General features: G+C 33.0%; 1 protein-coding gene across 1 annotated transcript in view; it reads right to left on the bottom strand.

Annotated features, from left to right (window-relative positions):
* Nucleotides 1-25,769, bottom strand: part of LOC142334938 (gamma-aminobutyric acid receptor subunit pi-like) — a 107,233-nt gene that overhangs the window by 17,674 nt on the left and 63,790 nt on the right. The window contains exons 4-6 of the mRNA XM_075383267.1: nucleotides 17,484-17,491; nucleotides 16,672-16,754; nucleotides 16,000-16,131 (exon numbers count right to left, since the gene is read on the bottom strand). Of these exons, the coding sequence (XP_075239382.1) occupies nucleotides 16,000-16,131; nucleotides 16,672-16,754; nucleotides 17,484-17,491 (223 nt within the window). The remainder of the gene's footprint in view (nucleotides 1-15,999; nucleotides 16,132-16,671; nucleotides 16,755-17,483; nucleotides 17,492-25,769) is intronic.

Raw genomic sequence — 25,769 nt, 5'->3', positions numbered from 1 at the left:
TATTGATGTTCGAGGAAAACGCAACCAAAAACATTTCGTGGGGCAAAATATGGTTTTACGGATTCGACAGCAGTTTCTACTTTCAATTGAATTTCTGTTTGTTGTCTCTATATGTTGTTCTTTTTGTAACGACAAGAAAAATTGAAAATGACAGGACTTAATACCCTCCTATAGAGGCGTATGTGATTATAGACCTGTTGGATGTTTTTTTTGATATCTAATGGTTTTCATTACTTAACAATATAAAGCAAATTTATTAATTTTGCTGTTTTTATTCTTTTTTAACTGATTGCAACCGGGACTAAGTAATTTTATTCTTTTTTAACTAATTGCAACCGAGAACTTTAAGTAATTGCAATATGGACTAGTCTCATATGTTTTCTGGTAATCTATAAGTGATTATGTTCAATGTTAGTTTTATCCGAGGGTATCTTTGCTTTCTTATTAAGTTTTCTTTCGAAAAAATGGATTTTAAATAAAATTTCTTTTTAAAAAATTGGACATCAAAACATTGAATGTAATTATTGTTTGTTATTGTTGTTTGATTCTGTTGTTCCTCCTGCCTCGATTCCTTTATAATGGCAGAATTCGTAATTTTAATGCCGAATTTTTCACTCGACTGAATTATTTGCGTTGGAGGATCGCTTTTCATTAGTGCACACCAAAAATATATGAATTTTGGGGGGTGTTCTCTCTGCTCCTCATTTGGTAGACAGTTATGCCAAAAACTTGGATGAGTGTGTCAGAACTTTATGTGCAAATGCACCTTACCAAGCCTGCTTGTTTACTAAAAATTGAAACGCATACAGTTACACCAGTTGCCTAATTTTATTTTTTCTTTGGTGTAAATGCTTCCCGTGTCACGAATAAATGAAAAGAGTTTTGTGACTCCATTTTTACTACGAAATTTAAATAAGATTCCTTTTCAAAAGTATATTTTTTTCATTTAAAAACTACTCTTGTTTTTTTCGTTGTTAACTCAGTGACTTCTGAAATTTTTATTGCTATTGAATAAGAAGCTGCCATCGTTTTTTTTGGGCCAAAGCCAAAAGTTTCAATAAGTTCAGAACTGAAATTTTTTTTGCTTCACCGTCGTTCAACATTTTAGAGCAATTTCGGCTATAAAACAATTTTTGCCTCAAACTACGACGACCATATTTAAGTTTTATTTCGATAATTGTACGAAATTGTCGGTTTTGAATTTTTGTCAGTTTCTTATAAGAAAAATTTTAACAAAACTTTTATGAATCTTCTCCGCTGACGCCCAAACTTCTGAATTAGGCACCATCACTGGTATTTTTTAAAACTATGCAATTGATTTCTTGCGAGTGCCTAAGTGTGAATAGGAATCTACGAGGTTGTTGGCTGAGCAAATAAGCGCTGATTCAGTCTAGAGACAGTTTAAATTTTAGGATGGCCAGTACTCTGTTCATTTCGCAACTTACACTGACCAGTCATGGATTTTCTATAAAATTTATCGCATTAAAAAAGGTTTGCATTTTCTGCGACTGGAACTCCCGCGTGCGTACTTGTAATATTCAATTTGCGTAGCAAGTCGTAACCACTAAGCAAAATGGTCTTCCTGGTAATTGAACACAAACCAGCTTTTGTATAAGTAGTTATAAATTGTACAAATAGCGATTTTATTAATTTTGCTGTTGTTTTTTTTTAAAAACTAACTGCAGCCGAGCTTTATTACGGACTGGTCTCATATGTTTTCTGGTAATCTGCTATTGATTTTGTTCAGTTTCAGTTTTATACCACGGTGTCTTGCTTTTGTCATTAAGTTTTTGTTTTTAAAAAATGGATTTTAAATAAAAATTATATGAAAAAAAAGACATCAAAATTCTGCATGTAATTTTTGTTTGTTATTGTTGTTTGACTATGTTGTTCGTCTTGCCTCGATTTCTATATAATGGCAGATCTCACATAATGCCGAAATTTTTACTCAACTGAATTATTTGCATTGGAGTTTTTCGTTCATGCACACCAAAAATGTATAATGTTTGGGGGAAATTTCTATCTGTTCCTCAGTTGGTAGAATGTATAGATCGTTTGGAAACAGCTATAGTAATTACATTTAAAAACCTGGACTGTTTGAAGCTTGCCACTGCTTCTCTCTTAATTTGGTCAACTTGTAGCTGAGTGTCAGCAATGAAAGAACGGTTCTTCTCCCTATTGAATTACTATTTAGTTTTGTGGGAGATTTTCTGGCTTTGATATTAGCAGCTTTCACAATTTTTTTTATTTTAAAGCATTTGCCCATTTTTAATGACGTTCTCTCGATTTTTAAAACTATCACCTCATTCAAATTTCATGTCTTTAGAGATACAAATTATGGTTTTAACGGCTTCGACATCACTTTCTAGAAGAGTTAATTGAGTTTTTTTAATTTTGTGTGTAACTGTCGTCTTAACTTTGTCTTTAAGACGCATAAAATTTTATGGAGAATGGTCACATTGGTTTTTATGGAGGATTAAAGGAGCCTATAATCTTCATTGAGTAGTTAGCTGATGACTTTCAGGAATTTAAAAACAATTGTTTTTTTTTAATTTTAGATTTCGCACAATTTCACCTTTTTTGTGTGAGTTTGTAATCTAGTCTCCTTAATTGCAGGTCTTATATAGCATTTCTGGCGATAAGAGAAGGCGCTAGTGTACATTTCTAAAGTTATAAACGAATTCTTTTTGACATACTGATTTCGCACGGGTTTGTCGCACAGTAAATCATTTTCTCAATTTTGTCTTTACTTGACGTTCTTTTTAATAAAAGTAAGGCATATTCTGAATAATTACACGTCTCCAGGACTTCCTTTGAAAGAATAAACGAAACTATTTTCTTTTTCATTTTGTAATTAATAGCTTTCATGACTTTGAAAAAAAAATTGTTTTCCAAAAAAACAAAACTATTTATTAATTTTATCCACTTTCCCAGGCTTTTGACATTTTTTACCAAGTCTCATCATTCAGAGGTCACATAGGTCATTATTGATGTTCGAGGAAAACGCAACCAAAAACATTTCGTGGGGCAAAATATGGTTTTACGGATTCGACAGCGGTTTCTACTTTCAATTGAATTTCTATTTGTTGTCTCTATATGTTGTTCTTTTTGTAACGACAAGAAAAATTGAAAATGACAGGACTTAATACCCTCCTATAGAGGCGTATGTGATTATAGACCTGTTGGATGTTTTTTTTGATATCTAATGGTTTTCATTACTTAACAATATAAAGCAAATTTATTAATTTTGCTGTTTTTATTCTTTTTTAACTGATTGCAACCGGGACTAAGTAATTTTATTCTTTTTTAACTAATTGCAACCGAGAACTTTAAGTAATTGCAATATGGACTAGTCTCATATGTTTTCTGGTAATCTATAAGTGATTATGTTCAATGTTAGTTTTATCCGAGGGTATCTTTGCTTTCTTATTAAGTTTTCTTTCGAAAAAATGGATTTTAAATAAATTTTTTTTTAAAAAATTGGACATCAAAACATTGAATGTAATTATTGTTTGTTATTGTTGTTTGATTCTGTTGTTCGTCCTGCCTCGATTCCTTTATAATGGCAGAATTCATAATTTTAATGCCGAATTTTTCACTCGACTGAATTATTTGCGTTGGAGGCGCGCTTTTCATTAGTGCACACCAAAAATATATGAATTTTGGGGGGTGTTCTCTCTGCTCCTCATTTGGTAGACAATTATGCCAAAAACTTGGATGAGTGGGTCAGAACTTTATGTGCAAATGCACCTTACCAAGCCTGCTTGTTTACTAAAAGTTGAAACGTATACAGTTACACCAGTTGCCTAATTTTAATTTTTCTTTGGTGTAAATGCTTCCCGTGTCACGAACAAATGAAAAGAGTTTTGTGACTCCATTTTTACTACGAAATTTAAATAAGATTCCTTTTCAAAAGTATATTTTTTTCATTTAAAACTACTCTTGTTTTTTTAGTTGTTAACTCAGTGACTTCTGAAATTTTTATTGCTATTGAATAAGAAGCTGCCATCGTTTTTTTTGGGCCAAAGCCAAAAGTTTCAATAAGTTCAGAACTGAAATTTTTTTTGCTTCACCGTCGTTCAACATTTTAGAGCAATTTCGGTTATAAAACAATTTTTGCCTCAAACTACGACGACCATATTTAAGTTTTATTTCGATAATTGTACGAAATTGTCGGTTTTGAATTTTTGTCAGTTCCTTATAGGAAAAATTTTAACAAAACTTTTATGAATCTTCTCCGCTGACGTCCAAACTTCTTAATTAGGCACCATCACTGGTATTTTTTAAAACTATGCAATTGATTTCTTGCGAGTGCCTACGTGTGAATAGGAATCTACGAGGTTGTTGGCTGAGCAAATAAGCGCTGATTCAGTCTAGAGACAGTTTAAATTTTACGATGGCCAGTACCCTGTTCATTTCGCAACTTACACTGACCAGTCATGGATTTTATATTAGTGATTTTCAGACTGATTAGGGTAAGTTTAATCTGGGCGACCTCTATAGGCTCAATATTATCATAATAAAGAAAACCTGCACATAGAGAAAATTAAATTGTTCTGGGGTTGCAACTTTTCAAAACTGAGTTAAGTTTATACGCTTGAAAAATGCTAATTCAGCGCTGAAATGCTCTGAGATTCAATTCCGGGAATTTTAAAAAATATTAATTTCGATTAGAACGACGGTTGGAAATTAAAACGTAGATATCAATAAAAAATTGCATATAATGTCAACCTGAACTGAAAACCTGTTCTTTTCTGCATTTTTCAGAGTTTACGGGATTTGTAACTACTAACTTTATTTACTTGGAAATTGATTCAAATGTGACTGTTGATGTGTTGTATCGACACACAGTTATAGAAAATAAATAAATTTTTAAGAGGAGAGCCAGACATTGGTTTTTGGGGGTTGGCTAATTTTCTAAATTTTGGTTATTTAGGATTTATAGGGGGTGGCAGGGGTTGCTAGTGGAAAAGTTCCACTGTTATAAATAATTTGCTTTAGTTTGTTTGTGGATGAAGATAAGATTATGCTGAATCCAAACTAACCAACAATTGGCGGAGGACCTGTCAAAGGACAAGCAGGAAAACGTTTTGATTATAGCTCGCTTCCGGTTTTTTTATAGGCCACTATAATGAACACGGTGAATCAAACTGAAATTAATTATCAAATTCTATATTGGATTTTTAGCAGTAAACGGCTGCCACTTATGTCAAGCTGCCTGATAGCAATAGATATCACGCAAAAATCAGACAGTAAAAAAGTTTAATTGAAAAGTCATACCGGTAGAGCATAAATTAGCAATAGATATTAAATAAAAGCCTCATTCAAGAGCAACTTACAAAACACTTTTGTTATGAAACAGTCTGAGGATTTTGTTCAGAGTAAGTGATAAGCTGGTCCATTTTGCGCACGCACAGAATTTAAGTCACTTATTATTCTTAATGTTGATTTTGCCAGTTATATTTAATTTGAAGTTCTTCCACCGTCTTCATAACAATAAAGTAAATGAACATTTTTGATGAAGTTTAAAAACATAAAATCTGATATTGGCCGACCGGACTCTAGTGTCAGAGCTTTTCAGTACTGATTCATTAGTTTCTCATTGTAAAGTTACCTAGCCTTATATTCCGAAAAAAAGCGAAATCGAATTTTTTATGGATTTTGTCAACCTGTTTAGTATGATTTTCCTTTATCATACTATTCATAGGAATTTCAGAATTTTTTTTTGAAATTTTCGAAATAAGTGGATTTTTCTGCAGAAACATTGGCTATCTTCTAGAGCATGATATATAGCGTATTCTATGAGTTTCAAAGTTTTACAGTAAAAAACCAGTTAAAAATAGCAGATCTTGAGATATTACGCCTAGAAATACAGAAGTAACCCGTACACAACCAGGTTTTTCACAATTTTTGCTTGAAAAATCTTAATTTTTGGAGTTTTTGGTAAGGTTCTTTCAGATAGTAAGGAGATGAATAACAATTTCTCGACAGATTCCCAAACCATTACAACATAGTTTTGAAATTGCTACAGCGTAAACACATATACATTGCAACTCTTATATGAGAATCTAATGAATCTAACTATATCAGTATTATTAACCCTTTTATCTGTTATTAATAGTATTAACCCATCTATTTAAATTAACCATATATTCATATAATTAATTTTTGCTAATGGCCTAAGAGTTTTATAAGTTCCAGCCGATTTGATTTTTTCATATTAATCAGTAAGAAATCAGGATAAAATATCACTATCTTCAGGAAGAATTCAAAAACTGAGGTTCAGGTTCATGGTATTTAGAAAAAACTCAGATTTTTCCTATTAAATTTACCATGAACTGTCTAATAAGTGCCCTGATCAGAGCTCTTCGCTTAGAAAAAGACAGAATGAATTTATTATAATACAGAATTGATTTTTAATGGCACTTGGGCTCGGGTGGCATCTTCACCAGCAAATTTACCAATTTTGAGAAAGGCCAGCAAAACGTGAGCAGCATTTTTTTCAGAATTGTGAGCGTACTGTAATAGCTTATTCAAAGCCTCCTTTGCTTAATTTACGCAAGTTGCTTATTTATATTGTTTTCTTGGTGCTTATGTTTCCCGTGTAACGGATAAACGGAGACAGTTTTGTGACTCCAATTTCACTACAAAAATTACATAGGATTCCGGTTGAAACGCATATTTTTTTCTTTTAAAAAGTACCCTCGTGTGTGTCGTTAATAACTCAGCAAATTCTGAAAATTTTATTGCTATTGAAAAAAAACCTGCCTTCGTTCTTATGGACCAAAAGCCAAAAGTTTGTAAAACGTTCTTGGCTTCACCATTTTTCGGCTTTTCAGAACAATTTCCATTAGAAAACAATTTTTCGTTGCAAATTACGACGACAATTTTTAAGTTTCATTTCGATAATTGTACCAAATTGTCAGTTTTGAATTTTTGTCAGTTCTTCATAGGAACAATTTCAACAAAACTTTTATGAATCTTCTCCGCTAACGCCCCAACTTCTGAATTAGGCAACCCCATTAGTATATGTTAAGACTCTGCAATTGATTTGTTACTTGTGCCTACGTGTGGATAGGAATCTACGAGGTTTTTGGCTGAGCAAATAAGCGCTTAATCAGTCTGGAGACAGTTTTAATTTTTAGGGTTGCCAGTATTCTGATCATTTCACGATTTACACTGACCAGTCATGAATTTAGGATAAAATTTACTACATTATAAGTAAAAATGTTTGCATTATATGCAACTTGAACTCCTGCGTGGGTACTTAAAATAATCAATTTGTGTAGAAAGTCGTAATCAATAAGCAAAATGGACCTCCTGGTATTTGATCACAAACTAGCCTTTGTATAAATAGTTATAAATTGCATAAACAGCGAGTTTATTATTTTGCTGTTTTTATTTATTCTTTTTTTAAGCTAATTGCAACCGAGCTTGATTATGGACAGGTCTCATATGTTTTCTGGTAATCTACAAGTGATTTTGTTCAGTGTCAGTTTTCTCCGACCGTATCTTATCTTTGTTATTAAGTTTTCCTGAAATCAAGGGATTTTAATTAAAAATTCTTTTTAGAAAAATGGACATCAAAATTTTGGAAGTAATTAATGTTTGTTATTGTCTTTCGTTTTTTTGTTGGTTTCGCCTCAATTTTTTAATCATGGCAGATCTCATCATTCTAAGGCTGAATTTTTCACTTAACTGAGTTAGTTGCGTTGGAGGCACGCTTTTCATTCATGCACACAAAAAATATATGAATTTCGGGGGGATATTCTATCTTTCCTCATTTGGTAGACAATTATGCCTAAAACTTGGATGAGTGGGTCAGATCTTTAGGTGCGAATGCACCTTACCAAGCCTAATTGATGACTAAAAACTGAAGCGTATAAATTTACACCAGTTGCTTACTTTTAATGTTTCTGTTGTATATGCTTCCCGTGTGACGAATAAACGAGGACAGTTTTGTGACTACATGTTCATTACAAAAATTACATAAGATTCCAATTCAATCGTATACTTTTTCTTTTAAAAAGTACCTTTGTGTGTGTTGTTGTTAACTCAGTGACTTCTGAACGTTTTATCGCTATTGAAAAAGAAGCGGCCTTCGTTTTTATGAACCAAATACCAAAAGTTTGTATAAGTTCACAACGGATAGTTTTCTGTGCTTCACCATTGCTTGGCCTCTCAGAGCAATTTCAGTTAGAAAACAATTTTTTGCTGCAAAGTACGACGACAATTTTTAAGTTTCATTTCTATAATTGTACCAAATTGTCAGTTTTGAATTTTTGTCAGTTCTTCATAGGAAAAATTTCAACAAGATTTTTATGAATCTTCACCGCTAACGCCCCAACTCCTGAATTAGGTAGCCCCCTTGGTATATCTTAAAATTATGCATTTGGTTTGTTACGTGTGTCTACGTGTGCATAGGAATCTACGATGTTGGTGGCTGAACAAATTAACGTTGAATCATTCTAGAGACAGTTTAATGTTTAGGATGTCCAATACTCTGTTCATGTCAGAATTTACACTGCCAGTCTTGATTTTTGGGAAAAATTTACTGCATTAAAAGTAATATGTTCGGCATAACTTCTGCCAACAATGTTTGCTTTATATACTCAACTTGCGTAGCGATTCGTGACCACTAGGCTAAATGGGCTTTTGGTAATTGCCTACAAACTAGCTCATGCATAAATAGTGTGTATACAACTACAGTAATTACCAGTTATAAGCTACAAAGTATTGATTTTCTCTAAATAGGATAAGTTAATCTGGGCGACTTCTATGGCCTCAATGTAATCATAATAAAGAAAACCTGCACATAGAGAAAATTAAATTGTTCTGGGGTTGCAATTTTTCAAATCTGAGTTAAGTTTATACGCTTGAAAAATGCTGATTCAGCGCTGAAATGCTCTGAGATTCAATTCCGGGAATTTTAAAAAATAATAATTTCGATTAGAACGAGGGTTTGAAATTAAAACGTTCATATTAATAAAAACACTGCATATAATGTCAGCATCAAACAAAAACCTGTTCTATTTGCATTTTTTAGAGTTTACTGAATTTGTTACTACTAACTTTATTTACTTGGGAACTGTTTCAAATGTGGTTGTTGATGTGCTGTATCCGACGCATAGTTATGAAAACAAGTAACCTTTTATTTTTAAGAAGAGAACCAGACATTAGTTTTTGGGGGTTGTCTAATTTTCTAAATTTTGGTTATATAGGACTTATGGGGGGAGGCTGCTAGTGGAAAAGATCCACTGTTATAAAAAAAATGCTTCAGTTTGTTTGTGGATAAAGTAAACATTATTCTGAATCAAAAATAACCAACTATTGGCTGAGGAACTGTAAATTGACAAGCAGGAAAGGGTTTTGATTGTGGCTCGTTTCTGGTTTTATTATATGCCACTATAATGACCACGGTTAATCAAACTTAAAAAAGTTGTCACGTTTTATGTTGGACTTTTAGCAGTAAACTGCCGCCACTTATGTTAAGCTGCGTGCAATTTTGTGATAATAATAGAGTATAAATTAGCACTAGATAATAATTAAATGCCTCATTCAAGAGCAACTGAAAAAAACCTTTTTTCATGGACTAAATTGAGCATTTTGTTCAGTGAGTGGTAAGCTGGTGCATTCTGCGCACGCACAGAACTGATCTTGCCAGTTATAAAAAAGTTCCTCGACTGTCTACTTAACAATAATATATAAGGACATTGTTTTGATGAAGTTTAAAAACACAAAAATCTGATGTAGGCCGGTATGTTCACCAGCAAATTTACCAATTTTGAGAAAGGCCAGTATAACCTGAACAGCATTTTATCGAAAAAGTGAGATAACTTTTTCAAAGGCCGCTGCCACCTTCAATGTCAAAATTCCAGCCTTCATTTTTTTTCATGCTTAGCTTCCTTCAAGCAAATTAAATAAGCCAATATCTTGGTTAAGGTTAGTCATCTCTTTAAAAATTGAGCGGTCTCAGACAGAGCTTTGAGTAATAACTATATGGATATGGCCTCGTTATAAATACAGACATAAATTACATGTACAAGGAAGCAACCATTGTTAGTTTTGGCTTGAATGTCTCTGGCAGTCTGTTCAATTGAGCCAATTAGCGACTACCACCAAGATAATGCCTTCATTCACACACCAAAAAGCTCACAGTGTATTTTTGCATCCAGAATTACCCTACCGACCCAAAATCCTTACCGACATCTGAAATCTCTTCAATATCAACCCTAATAATTCAACTCCTTCACTGAGGGTTAAATTCAATTCAAGTCATACTTTAACCTCTCATTATCGTATCAAAATGTATGAAATCGAATTCGCCCAGTTGTCATAAGATCGTGAAAATTCATTCTTATTTGATAGCCCTCCAAAATTTTTTTATAGCTCCCCACAACCTCGAATCAAACTTTTCCCCCCTCAAATTAATGAGTCTCGAAATCTCTTTACCTATATTAAATCAGTAGGCTATAATTCGATAAAAAGATATTCACATAATGTAATACTGATATGCAATGGTGGGCTAAATTTTCTCTTTTCTTGGACACTTTTTAGTCACTCAATTGGGAGGGTCTTTCACTGATTGTATTGAGTTCAAACAACTCCTTGAATGCCGATAGAATTAAAGCTTGAGATGACTCTCGGGGTGACAAAAATCAGGTTTTATGAACTGATTAGTAAGTTGCAATTAACCTAAACAGAAATGATTACAGGGAATTTAAATAAAATTATCCATGTTTTTTCCTGTTTTTATAATTTAATTCCAATTTTCGGTTTTTCCTTCGAGGCTGTTTATCAACATTACCTTTTAGGTTGTTCCTTCTCAGAGAACATTATTTTTGCTCCACTGACTATAAAAACGAAGCATGGTTTATTCTTGCATAGTCTATGGTGAGAACAAATTAATTTCTCAAATCCCGTGATCTGAAGTTTTTATTACTTTCAAGATGGCACTACCAAAGTAATTTAAATATTTGTACACAGTCAATCAAGCAAGATAATCCGTGATAAAAAATTCAGTCTTTACCGAATATCTGATCGAGTACCTTGTTAAATAAGGGCGTAAGGAGGAGGCTTTATCGACCTCCAACCAGTTTTGCAATTCCCGCCCACAATTTGGGCAAAATTCCATTAATGTTTAGCGTGAATCGGATCACTGTTTACCAAAAAAGCCTCTTCAAATTTCCCCCGTGTTAAGTGAACAAAAGGAAAGTTGATAACCAAAGAAGGATGAAAATGAAGGGTTAAAGTGTATGTCCTTCCTTAGTTTGACGTAACTCAGTACTGAAAGTTATCAAAGGAACAGTTCTACTATTTCCCCTTGAAGAATTTTGAAATGGTTAGATTGATGGGCTGTGAACAGATCAAATCTAAGAGTCATCTAAATTTTGGCCAACAGCCAGCTTGAACAGAAATTGATGATAGACAAGACCTCAATCAAGAAAAAATTCGTTTTTTCAGCAACTGTGAGTTTTGGAATTTTTTTCTTAGTTTAAATGAAAACGATCATATTATGGTGTTCAGTAGAAATTAAGAATAAAAAGTTAAATTTTGCTCTAGGTCTATGATGCCAATTAATTGCTACACTCATTTCTGATTCCGTAAATTTCTTTTCTTAAAAATTCTTCAGATAGTTGTTATTCTTTTTTTCACCTAGGGACGAATTGAATCCTCGTCAATTTTCCACATGCATTTGGTGAACTTTCAAGAATTGGGAAATTGTTTTCTCTTGTAATAACCCAGCTTGTGGTATATCAAGCTAACAAAGTTGCTACTTCAGCTGAGCAACGTTAGCCTTCCTGGCCGGGGTTCTGGAGATAGTTGGTTCAAGTCCTCTGAGCTCTAATTCTTTAGGAGTATATGGAGTTAGCTAATACCATAGCTGGGTTGTTACACTCTTTCTTTACAACGTCTGATACATAAAAAATGACCAGGCGAATACTGCAAGGATTTAATTCTACGCATTCATTCCCCTGTTTTAAAGCGCTTTTGATGAATATTCGACAAATATATAGTAGCTCGATGATTGCAAAGGATTGACATTTGAGGGGTAATTAATTTAAAGGACAAAGGTGCTGTTTCTACTCTACCAACTTTCAGGTTGCGTGCATAATTTTAATTAATTAGTAGGTAAATTTGCTTAAATTGGTTTAAATCCAATCCACTTTTTCATAAGGTGTATTTCGCGAAACAGTTGGAAGTATTCTGGTTCAGGGGCTGAAATTTTAGGTGGAAACTCGATTAGGCAAATGAAATTTTTTTAGCCATTAGGTGAAAATCTTGAACCAAAATTTTTTGGAAACTACGCGAATAGCAATTTAAAGTCTTTTGAAGAGTCTTTTGAAAAATCCAATCGATGCTATAAAGTAGTCAATTGTCGTTAACAGTCGTTTTAACGAGCTAACGAGTTGTTAAGCTTACAAAATTTATCATTGTTTTAAAGGTTTTACATCTCTACTGTACTCAGTGTCATCATGGTCAATTATTTTGGTTTTTAAAATAATAACAAAGAAAGAATTGTGTTTAAAATAGTAACTGATAAAAAATTGGGTATAAAATTCATAGCAATAGCTTCAATGTGATTAATTTGGAACTACTAGTTCCAGAAATGCACAAAAAATAGGGGGGTTGGGCTCAAACTACATCTTGAAAATGACCAAAAGTTGAAAACTCTGTTTTTTTTGGCTCTTTAAGCTATTTTTCTTCGAAGTCAATTGCTATAGTCACTTAATCACACTATATTACTCAGCGAAATTTGCAGTAACTCTTTTAAGCGTTTTAATAGGTATTCGCGTAATTTCTACAAAACTTTAGTTCGGAATTTTCACCTTATGGCCGCAAAATTTGTTTTTGGCCTAATATCCTACGTCCCTCTGGTTCTTTGTTTCAGTAGGTATTTGTTGACGGTAATAAACTTTTTTTGTACTCTAAAGGCAGTTTTATTGAAAAAAATTACTAATTTCAATAAAATATTCTAATGTTTGCTATAAACAGTCAATCAAGTTTGGGCCTTATGGTATTTCTATTTTAAAGACCATTTCTTTTTTAAACTTTTTTAGTTTCTTAGCTTAACGTTATCAAATATTTTTTATGATATTCTTATAATTTATGCAGGCGCAAAAATAACTGTGAGTAGCAGTTTAATATGACAACTGTCAACAGAAACAAATAGTTTCCCAGTAAACTAGAAATTTTTTCCGGAAAAAAGTTGACCAATTAATCATGGTTGTTAGTTTATCCGGTTCTCATTTTTGATAAAAATGAATTTTGCAAAAACTGACATTATTAATTATTCCAGATCATTTTGCTTCATTTTGAGGTTATTTTTGTGAACTATGTTTTCTCTAACATAAATTTAAATTTTTGACCAAAAACTACGTTTTTCAGTTCTCTCTAAGTCTTTAGTGTTCTCAGCCATTTTACTCCAATTCGAAGTCAATGCTTATGTACCATTAAGAGACTTCAAATCCAAAAATCAGGAGACCCGAAAGCTGAAATTGTCAGATTGACAAAACCAAGTCTTCCTGACAACAAATTTGATGTCAGTTTTTCAACGATTTTTCTAACCCTAAGGCTCTTCTCAGTATCCATCTACTCCTTCAAAATGCTGATAAATTTAAACCGACTTTAGTTTTTCAAGGTTAGTCAAACTGCTTGGCAAATGAAGGTTGATACTTTATATCTGAATCCACATTACGGATCCGCCTGTTCAAATTCCTTTTTGAAGTCGAAAACTTGAAATTTGTATGCTATTTATCAACATTTTGTGACAGTTCTTTGTAAAGCTCTTCGGAATAGGCATTTGAGCATAATGAAAAGTTTGGTAAAAAAACACATTGGCGTTAAATTAACGCATCGATTTCAATTTTGAGTTTCTTTCGTAAGGAAAAAAGCAATTGAGCGCTGCTTTTCATAAAAAAAACATTACCGGCGGGCTAAGAACGACACATACTTGAGCGTTACAAACGGGCATTAAAACTCTAAGCCAATTTTCTAATCTATGATATCAAAGTTTTCAATAGAAATTTTACACAACTCTGTAAATTGAAGTGTCCTAAGGTTTTAGACTATATACCCAAAAAATAGTATTCAAATGAACAGCGTTGTTTGCTTGAGAACTTGCATTTACATTAAAAGATAGCCGTAAAGCGTTTAGTACTCAAAAAATTGGCTCCCATGAAAAGTTCAATCATTATTAATGGCCACTATTGACCAACAGAAAGAGCAATCAAAGCAAACGATATAACAATGAATAAAAACTTTGAACTTTTGAAAGTTAAAAACCAAAACTAGAAATTTTTACAAGTCGTGCAAAAATTTTACCGAGCAAACCAGAAATTTCTTTGGATCGAGATGGACTAAAACTGAGAAACACATTATATCAAAACTTCAGATTTCTCTAACCTGAAGTTTCTCAACGATTTTTCTAACCCTAAGGCTCTTTTCAGTATCCATCTACTCCTTCAAAATGCTGATAAATTTAAACCGACTTCAGTTTTTCAAGGTTAGTCAAACTGCTTGGCAAATGAAGGTTGATACTTTATATCTGAATCCACATTACGGATCCGCCAGTTCAAATTCCTTTTTGAAGTCGAAAACTTGAAATTTGTATGCTATTTATCAACATTTTGTGACAGTTCTTTGTAAAGCTCTTCGGAATAGGCATTTGAGCATAATGAAAAGTTTGGTAAAAAAACACATTGGCGTTAAATTAACGCATCGATTTCAATTTTGAGTTTCTTTCGTAAGGAAAAAAGCAATTGAGCGCTGCTTTTCATAAAAGAAACATTACCGGCGGGCTAAGACCGACACATACTTGAGCGTTACAAACGGGCATTAAAACTCTAAGCCAATTTGCTAATCTATGATATCAAAATTTTCAATAGACATTTTACACATCTCTGTAAATTGAAGTATCCTAAGATTTTAGACTATATACCCAAAAAATAGTATTCAAATGAACAGCGTTGTTTGCTGGAGAACTTGCATTTACATTAAAAGATAGCCGTAAAGCGTTTAGTACTCAAAAAAATTGGCTCCCATGAAAAGTTCAATCATTATTAATGGCCACTATTGACCAACAGAAAGAGCAATCAAAGCAAACGATATAACAATGAATAAAAACTTTGAACTTTTGAAAGTTAAAAACCAAAACTAGAAATTTTTACAAGTCGTGCAAAAATTTTACCGAGCAAACCAGAAATTTCTTTGGATCGAGATGGACTAAAACTGAGAAACACATTTTATCAAAACTTCAGATTTCTAAATTTGGTTCATTTTACATGTGCGCTGATCGTAAAATGCAACGAGAAATGTGTCGAAATAATTCAGTGTTTGGTGACCAGAAATTGAACTCTGGGAATCACCGAAAATTTGCGCACTTGAGGTTCTTCAAAATACTCTAATTAATTGATATTATATTGACTATTGCAAGATATTATACGGACGAGCTATTGACTTTTAGTTAAAATATTTCTATAGTATTGACATCATCATAAAACGTTTGAAAAAGATCAAACCCTTTAATTTGCGTGCTGTTGCTGGAGCTACATTAAGAAAATCTGATAACTTCAATGGAAAAGCCAGCTTTTAAACTTAAGTATTTTAAAAATAAATTGGCCTTTGTTGAAACGAAGTTCAACCCTAATCAATGAGGCATCATGAACATCTTAGCTTCTGTACATTACGCTTTGAATTTTCCAAAATCGAAAGTTCTCAGCAATTTCGTAATTTTTCAAAAATTTTCGGTGACAGCTTTGTTAAATCAAAAATTTTATCTTGTTAAACAAAGCGTTTTAAGGCAATAATTGGGTCAAAACAGAAATTTTTCGGAGAGCACTGGAAAGACTTATTTGTTTGCATAAAGATTATCGTATTGTTCATTAAATGGAAAATGAAGGAACTCCTTACATACCACATGATCCTATACAAAATAGATTATATCTAATCAGTATGTTTATGCGATCGCACCTGTCGGCGAATAATTGAAATACTCACTGCTGGGAACTTTGAACTGTCGCACGACAAATCTGTGCTGATGAAGAATGAACTCAGACATGACAATGTTTCCATTGAATTCTAGAGGGTCATTGGCCCACTTGAAGATGATGTCCTGATTGTCATAACTGACTGGAACAAACAATCATTTTGTATTTTTTGCTATGCATTTCGGTCGTCGCAATCAATGTTTGATGCTAATCTTGCACAAGGTTGCCAATGCCAGACTTGTCAAATTTAAATATCATCTGTAAAAATTCACGGATCTACTAAATTTTATACGCTAGTAATTTCATGACATTCAAAAATATTACAACAACGTGCTGGTACAACTTGGTGTGTTCAATTTATGCGCATATTAATTGCATTAGGTTTTTGCATCGAGAGAAGCCACAAAATTGTTTTTCTTTAAAATCTTGTTGGTTTGTTCAAACAAATTAAATCCAAAATTTTGCATCCGATTGAGCTCAAATGTGGTCTCGAATGAGGGAGACAAGTATCGTACCCATGTCTGATCATAGACCGTTGCAAGGTTAGGAAGACCTGTTAATATCGATAACTAAAACCACTTCGCCTGCATTCTGTGTGGCGTGACCCCATTTCTTCTCAGATAGACCTAATAGAACAGATAATAAGAGATTTAAAGGAGGAGTATGATGACTGTACACTTACAGCTTGATATCTCCAACTCGCACAGCTGTCTGTCGAAGGGAAAGTAGCTCAGGAACATCAGGCATTTGGACTTCACTCGGAGTCTAAACAAAGACAACAGCAATTAGCTTGTTAATCAACCGCAGTTTTAAGACAATATTGTCAGTCTATAACTCTCTTGAGTGGCAGACTGATAAGGCTATACAATATTTCTGAAATCAATGCGCTAAAAAGAACAAGGAGAATAAGCAATGAGCGTTTGCCCATAATGTTCCATAAATTTGATGATCGGATTTTTCAAAAAGGATTGTCGTGGCCTGCTTTTATGAAAGAGGAAGCCAACAGCTTTCAAATAAATTGCAATGTATATTTCGAATTGTCTACTGATGTTATCAAATAATTAAATTTCTTCTTTTAAGTGTATAAAATCTAGTAAATATTTTGCCATCATAAGATGAAGCTAGAAAAGATGATGGCGCAATACAGCATAGCATAATGGGACTCGCGCAATGGGGACAAGTTGGCTCAGTTGAGAGCGCAGGATTGCAATCACTTAAGAAATTGCGAGTTTGCGCTCCGCAAAGGTTCAAAACTTTATTGCTATTATACTGGTGTTGACATAGGATTAACAAAACGAGCTATTAGTTTCTCTAAGACATCTATTCACCAAAAAACACAATTAAAAACTGAGGACGGGCAAACCAATACTTGTGAACAACTTTTTTTTCGTTGTCATTAGCAGTACATATACACGAAAAAAAGACATGAAAACTTAATCTGTTCTCAGAAACAAGTATGAACTTTGAACAACGTCAGCTTTCGAATAATCCAACCGAAAACTCTAAAACGAAAAAAAAATAAGATGAAAAGCAGCACAATTATGGTTTCAGTTTTGAAAAGTGTCTTTTCAACTTAAATTTTGGCCTTCTCGGCAACAGTACCAGAAATTAGTTGAGAAACAACTATAGCCGAGTTACGGAGTTTGTTTCAACTTATTGTTTATTAGGTTTGATCTGTTTCTTTAATGTAAAAACTTCAATTTGTGAGAAAATTGTGTGAACACATCTTCTAAAAAAACACAAGCAAAATTCAATTGTATAAAAATTAAAAAATGGCGTGTAATAACCTGCCGGTTGGAAGTATGACAACGGCAGTTAGTAAAATTTACATAAAATGATTATAGAGTTTATTTTAAATAAGTTTTAAGAATTGAAGAAACTCAAAAAAAATTTAAAAAAATTGATAACGATTGGCCTTCTGTGTGAGAAAAATAAGAATTTTGAAAATTTGAGCATCTAACTTTCTTCGAGAAGAGACCAATTTGAAAATATCTCTTCAACAATGGATTCATTTATTCAGGAGTTCCTCAATGACACCACTTTCCATCTCTCGACGAAAGATATCGGCTGGCCGAATTGGTTTCAAAAAATTTGGACAGGCAGAGCACTTAAACCATTTCACTCCTGGTTGGAACAAAAATAAGGTCGGCAGGGATGATTTATTAGGTATAGAATTGTGTAAAATTGAGAGGAAAATAGAATTGAATGTCAAAAAATGTGCTGGTAAGTGTGCATGCAAATTTTTCTGTTATCAGATTTTATGACAGATATTGGGGATACAGCTTGAGAAGGCTACCACCACTTTGAAATTAATGCACTTAAAAGAAGAAAGTCATAATGCTCCAACCCTTCATATAGTAAGTTGTGCATATAATTTAATGAACTTATAAAAATAAAACCTACTTCATGGGTTTGTTGACCGGTAGCTCAATACTAATCTGATGATCGGCTTTTTTCTAAATTGATTTTAGTGGCTTGCTTTTATGAAAGAGGAAGCCAACAACTCTAAAGTAAATTGCAATACATCTCGATTTTTCTTTTATTGTAATCTAAATAAAACATTTTTTTTGTAAAAGAATACAATCTAGTAAATAAGTTGCCATCATAAGATGAAGCTCGAAAAGATGATGATGACTAAATATAAGATAACATAATGGGACTAGCGCCTTGTGGTTCAGTTGGCTCAGTTGAGAGCGCAGGATTGCAATCACTTGAAAGTTTACGCTCCGCAGAGTTTCAAATTTTGATTCTTTTCGTACAGGTGTTGACACAGGATCAAAGAAACGAGCTAATACCTCTCTTCACTAACAAACGCAGATAAAAGTTGAGAACGGGTAAGACAAAACTTGTGAAAGATATTCATCCCAGTTTCCCACAAAAAAATAAAATCTTCACTTCTTTATGCAGCTCAAACTCTGCAACAAATGGACAAAACTACTCCTTTAAAGGTTGTTTTGCTCAAATTAAATGTTACTATAGGAACAGATACCAAAAAAACTTGTTCTTTGACGCTGTTAACAGCAAAAAATTAGGTTGTCGCAAAAGCAGTTTCTATAAAGTGTTTTAGGGAAATAAACACTTTGAGTGTCTTTAATGATTTTGGGGGAAAATAAGACATGCTATTTCCTCTACAACTTTTTTCTTTTGACGTAGTTGTCACCGAAACAACCTCACCTTCTTTCAACTCAGATTTGGTAGTTGTAAACTCTGCTGCTTCTAAATGACAGGTAATAGAGGTTAGTATCAGTAGTTTAGACCTGGTGTTTAAGTCTGATTTTAGCACAATTTGATAACGGGATTCTAAAATTAAGAATCATAAGTTTCTGACTAAGATTTCCTCTAATTAGGGTAGAAGCTAAGAAAAAAATTAAAATGAAATAACTGTTTCATTTTTTTGACTGAATGCATTGAGAACCAAAAGTTGCTGTCCAAAAGTTTGAAGAGCTGCGTGTAAAGCATCAGCAAATATTCTTTGCTGGAGATATAGGAGAAAAAGCTAAGAAAAAAAGGTACCAAAATTACAGTTGCTAGTTCAAAAGAAATTTATTTCACTACGAACTCAAAGAACAAAAGTGCTACAAAAGTGTTGAAAAAAGTCAGCCACAAAAAAGCTGTCACTTTCTTTGCAATTAGTTTCACCAAAACCATTTCTCGCTGCTGACAGCTACCCAAGCTGTAAGTTTTCCATAAATTTCCAAAATACTAATATTTAAGTTGTCGTTAGCGGTACATATACACGAAAAGAGACATAAAAACGTGAGTTACTCACAAAAACAAGGATGAATTGTGAACAATGTCACTTTTTGAATGATCCGACAGAAAACTCCATTACGGCAAAAATAAATGAAAGGCAGCACAATTATGTTTTCTGTTTTGAAAAAAGGTTTTTCAACCTGACCTTTTGCCCTTTCGTTAACAGTACAAAAATTAATTGAGAGACTACCATAGCCGAGTTAAAGATTATTAGGTTTTATCTGTTTCTTTTATGTAAAAACATCAAGTTGTGAGAAAAATGTGTGAACACATCTTCTAAAAAAAACAAAAACTAAATTTGATTATTCAAATTTTTTTTAAAAAAGAAGTGCAATAACCGGTGAAAGTATGACAACGTCAGTTGGTAAATTGAACATAAAATGATAATAGAGTCTATCTTAAAATTTTTTTAAATAAAGAAACTCAAAAAATAAAAAAAAATTGGTAATGAGTGGCCTTTTGCGTGCGAAGCTATGAAAAATAATTTTTTTATAATTGAGCCTCTAAATTTCTCGAGGAGGGATCAATTTGAAAATTTGTTTCAAAAGTTGATTCAATTTTTCAAGAGTACCTCAATGATACCACTTTTTTTGTCTCTCGGCAAAAGATATTGGTTGGCCAAATTAGTTTTAAAAAAGTTGGGCGGGCATAGAGCATTAAAACCATTTCATTCGGGGTGGGAACAAAAATAATGTCAGCAGGGACAATTTTTTAGGTATAGAACTATGTAAGTTTGAGAAAAAGAAAGGATTGAAAGCAAAAAAGTGTGCTGATTAGTGTGCAAGTTTTTCTGTTATCAGATTTTACGACAGATATTATAGACATAATCTAATAAAGCTACCATAATTTTGAAATTAATGCGCTAAATTGATAATAAGAAACTCATAATGCTCCAACCCTTCATATGATAAGGATTGCATACAATTTTATTAACTTAAAAAAATCAAAACCCTACTTCATGGGCTTTTTAACCGGAAGCTAGTTACTAATTTGGTGATCGGATTTTTTCTAAATGGGTTGTAGTCGCATGCTTTGATGAAAGAGGAAGCCAACAGCTTTCAATTAAATTGCAATATATATCTCGAATTGTCTACTGGTGTTATCAAATAACTAAATTTCTTCATGTAAGATTATACAGTCTAGTAAATAATTTGCAATTATAAGATGAAGCTAGATATAATGATGGCTCAATATAAGATAGCATAATGGGACTAGTGCAATTTGGACCGCTTGGCTGAGCCTTTTCTTTATCTAGGAATTGTTCAAAATCTGCAAAAAACAGACGAAAATTACTAATAGATGTTTTGGTCAAATTAGGTGTTTGTATAGGAACTTTTAACAAAAAAAATTTAATTTTTTGCGTTGTTAATACCGGATAAATGAATTGGTCTCAAATAATTTTTCGATTAACGTATTTTAATAGAACAAACACTTTCAGTGACTATAATGATTATTGGGAATTGTGAAATTTGTTTTTTTTTCTCCACAATTTTTTAAATCTTTTGACGTAGTTGTCACGGAAAAAACTTCACCTTCTTTTAACTCAGATTTGATATCTGTAAACTCTGCTGCTTCTAAATGAGAAGTAACAGAGATTAGTATTAGTAGTTTAGACCTGGTGGTTAATACCATTTATTTAGCACAGCTTTAGAAATGGGCATCTAAATTTTAGAATCTTGAGTTTCTGACTTAGAATTCCTCCAATTAAGGAAGCAGTAAACATTTTTTTTTAAATTTTTTTGATTGAATGCAATGAGAACCAAGGGTTGCATTCTACAAATCATGAGAGCTTCATCTATAGCACCAGCAAAAAATTCTTTTCTAGCGATTTAAGAGAAAGTCAAAGGTTAAAGGTGCCAAAAATAATGTTGCAAGTTCAAAAAAATTTTAATTCACTACGAACTCAAAAAGCAAAAGTGCTGGAAAAGTGTTTAAAAAAATCAACCACAAATACAAAAGCAGTCCCACTTTTCGCAATTAGTTTCCCCAGAACAATTTTTTGCTGATGACAGCTACCCTTTATGACAAGCTGTAAGCTTTCAATAAATTTTCAAAAAACTAATACTTTCAGGAGACAAAAATACTTGAGCTACTCGCAAAAACAAGTATGAATTGTGAACAATGTCATTTTTCGAATGATCCTTTAGAAAACTCCAATACGGAAAAAGTAAATCAAAAGGCAGCTCAATAAGGGTTTCTGTTTTGAAAAGAGTTTTTTCAACTTAAATTTTGGCCTTCTCGGCAACAGTACACAAGTTAGGTGAGAGACTATTATAGCCGCCAAAAGAGTTTATTTCAACTAAGTTTTACTGAGTTTTACTTGTTTCTTCTTTTTAAACTTCTTGTCGTGTGAAATATGCCAGAACACATCTTTTAAAAACAGCACAAGCAAAAATCAATTATTTAAAATTGATATTAAAACAGAGCGCGAAAAATTGCCGGTTAAAAGTATGACGTTGGCTGTTAGTAAAATCTGAATAAATTGATTAAAGAGTTTATCTTCAGAAATTTTTATAAAAATAAGAAGAAACTAGAAAAAGTAAAAAATTTGAAAACGATTGGCCTTTTGTATGCGAAGGGATGAAAAATTTTGAAAATTTTGAAAAAAATTGAGCCTCTATTTTTCTGCGAGAAGAGACCAATTTGAAGATATCTCTTCAACAATTCGCTCAGTTTTTTAAGAGTTTTTCAATGATAGCACATTTTTATCGATTGGCAAAAGATATCGGTCGACCAAAATTGGTTTTAAAAAAGTTGGGCGGACATAGAGCTCTTAAACCAACTCATTAGGGATTGGAAAAAGTAAGGTCGGCATAGATGATTTACATAGAAAGATGTAAATTTGAGAAAAAAAGAATTGAATTTAAAAAGTCTGTTGGTTAGCGTGCGTGCAAGTTTTTCTGTAATGAATTTTTACGATAGATATTGTGACATAATCTTTATTTTGTTTCAGAAGTTTGCGTTCTGTGTTATTTGAGGTAGAAAATTGTGTAGTATGGGGAGCTGCGAGAGTGGGCCTTATTTTCATATATGGACTTCAAACAGAGATGATAAGAAACCCACTGCGATAAGCCTCTTCCGGCTGTTTTTTTTTTTCATTCCTTTTGCATTTTTTGATATGAACATTTAATTCTATTTTGTGATTGGAATCAAATTTCATTTCTACAATTACGTTGTTGATTTTATTGGAAAATTGGAAATCGATGATTGCCTGAAACTAATTTGACTTTATTACTTTAGAGATGTCAAATTGATTCATCACAAAAACAATGATCAATCATTTTCTTAATGAGGTAAATGATCTGAAAAGAGGATAATTTGAAATGACCTCAGGTTTCTCAATGGATTTATGGGAAATGGATTAATTGGACAATTTCGTTATCAATCATCCAAAGGAGCTTTCATCAAGCCGAGAGTCAATTTGAGATGTGACTGATAGGAAAAATGAGGTCAAATTTTTGGATGGGTTTATATTAAAAGTTTAAAGTTTGCTGGTATAAATCAGCTTTGCAACATTAAATCAGTTCTTTTTGACGATTCACAATTTAGTTGTCTTAACTTCATTTCCTAAAAAGCTGTCTCCACGATGCCAACTAAAATTGTGGAGATGATTCGAGCTAAGTTCTGATGAAAGAGGCCCTGGATTAAAAAAATGGTGATCAGAATGCAAGAAATGTTAACGCTGATGTAAGCAAATACCAATACGATAACTCAAAATGACTCAAGAAGCAATTTTGAAGAGATGTTCGTTTTTTTTTATATGTAAAAGACACGAGGAATTGTCCCCCTCCCCAGTGAAATATAACCATCTATAATTGACGTCTTTATACCTTTATAATGCTATGTAATATTCTAGTGACTAGATTTACTTTGTATGAGCCTAAGGAAACCATTTTTAGTGAAGTGCAGAAAGCAAACGCTTTACAAACGCTTTTTATGAAAGGGGTGGGGGGTGGGGCGGGGGGGGGGGGGGTAAAAAATCTGTTTACGTTGGTTGGTAAAAATCTTCAGGTCAATCATGCAGAATGAAAACAAAAATTCTGCATGATTGACCTGAAGATTTTTTACAGTTTTATCTTATTAAGAAGACATCGAAAATGCTTTTTAGCAACTCTTTGATCATTGACAGAAATAATAAGGTAACTTCAGTTAAGTTGAACTAAGTCCGCCTCCTATTAAATACACCATTTTATCATCCCTCCATATCAGTTGCCTTCAAACAGGATCAAAAGGCATCATTTAAATGACTTGGAGGGCTGGAATAGGAAACCAGCGCGATTGTGTTTTCAGAAAGGGGTCGAACTTCAAAAGACTACCAATTTGCTCTAATTGAGCTTTCAATTGATTTTCTCACTTCCTATTTCTAACACCTGCTTGTATTCTCGTGAAACAAAGGCTGCTGTAAAATAAACCTTTTTCAAGTGAAGTTTTGGTTCCAAAGTGAGATTTCGCAGCTATAAGAAATCACAGGTGTTTGATTTCAAAAGAATGATCAGCTTGCGGAATGACAAAAAGTCATCATCTTGATTGATCATTTAACTCATTTCCCAAAAGAAAATATGGTTAAGTTCTTCTTATTAATGGAAGTTTTGATAGGTCACCCGATTTTTTTTAACGGAACTCACATTTTGAACCGGACTCAAATCCTTAAAACTAACGACTGAGTTCATTGAATTTAAAGTAATCAAAAATTAATCGTTGTTTTAAATGGTAGGCGCTCAATGCCCTGCTGAGAAAAAATCTTTGTTAAATTTAGAATCTCTAGTGACTTTTAATTATGAAGTATTCGATCCCTGAAAGTCGGGTTGCATGTGAACGATTTCTATTGAACAGACAAACAAAACATCACAGACATTGTGACCCAAAAACAACAGCGGAGGAAAAGGTGGCAGAAAAGTATAACCCCACTGGGAGTCAAATTGCCTTTTGGTTGGCAAATGCTTAGTACAGTATTGCTGTCAGTGTTATATTTGTAAGTTGCAAAATGTAAGGGGAGTAAGGCTGACGGGAGAAAAACTAATTTTGAAAAAGGGTAATGTTACTTATCTAAATTAGACGGAGTTGTATTATGTCGATTCAAGGCAGATCTAAATTGGAACGGGACATTGTGAACCAGACGGAAGACAAGTGATTAAATCACTACAGCACAAAAGATGCATTGATGATTATTTTGAAGATAGATTTATAGATTTACAGGGAGACATTGATAGTTGATTTAAGAAGGCCATTATCAAACAGGCTCAGGCAGAGTAAGTCATAGAACAAGTTTAGAAATTGCAAGCAGCAGCGTGATAACAAATTTTGATGGCAACAGTAGCACAGGTGATGGGGAGGCTTCTCAAGTACACTGTCACGAATTTATTGTAATTAACATTAAAAGTAAGTTATCTCCGGCAAATTTAGCAAGCAAAAATTCCGATTTTTGCCGAGAATGTGAAATATTTTGGCAGTTTTTTCAAGATTGACAGCATTGATCTATTACGCTAGCGTGACCAATTATGGTAAGTGTAAATTAAACTACAACCTGGCCCTTACAAAAATAGAATTCTTTTTCTTTGAGGTGAAAATACATGCAACCAGGGCCAGTTTTGAGAATATGCCATTTCACCATTAATCTCTTTCCCTAATGCGTTTACTTATTTCGTAATTTGAGATAGAACACAACTTCAGCTCACCCGAGATCATGTTTTAGAAATCTTAATTGTTCAGTTTTTGGTGTCAAGGCGCTTCGAAATGGGATATTTTTGCTTGGTTGGCTAAATTTGATTAAATAAGCAGTCAAGTCAAGCATAAAAATGAAATGTACTGAACAAAACTTTATTCGGTTACAACTATATCTTGACAGTGAAAACTGTACATATTTTGCTCAGTTTACGAAGAGGCATCTTTCCAAATTCAAAGTAAACAAAAACCTCTAGCGTAGTGATCAATGGCGCAAAAATTTATTTCAAAATTTATCATAGAATTTGGCAATTTAACAAGGAGGCTCGGTAATGTGCGTTTGTACATAACGTTCCGACCCCACTC

This window comes from Convolutriloba macropyga, chromosome 2 (assembly GCF_964194025.1).
Source record: "Convolutriloba macropyga chromosome 2, txConMacr16.3, whole genome shotgun sequence".
NCBI lineage: Eukaryota > Metazoa > Xenacoelomorpha > Acoela > Convolutidae > Convolutriloba > Convolutriloba macropyga.
Note: the sequence above shows the minus strand (reverse complement) of the source record. Positions and strands in the feature narration are given on the sequence as shown.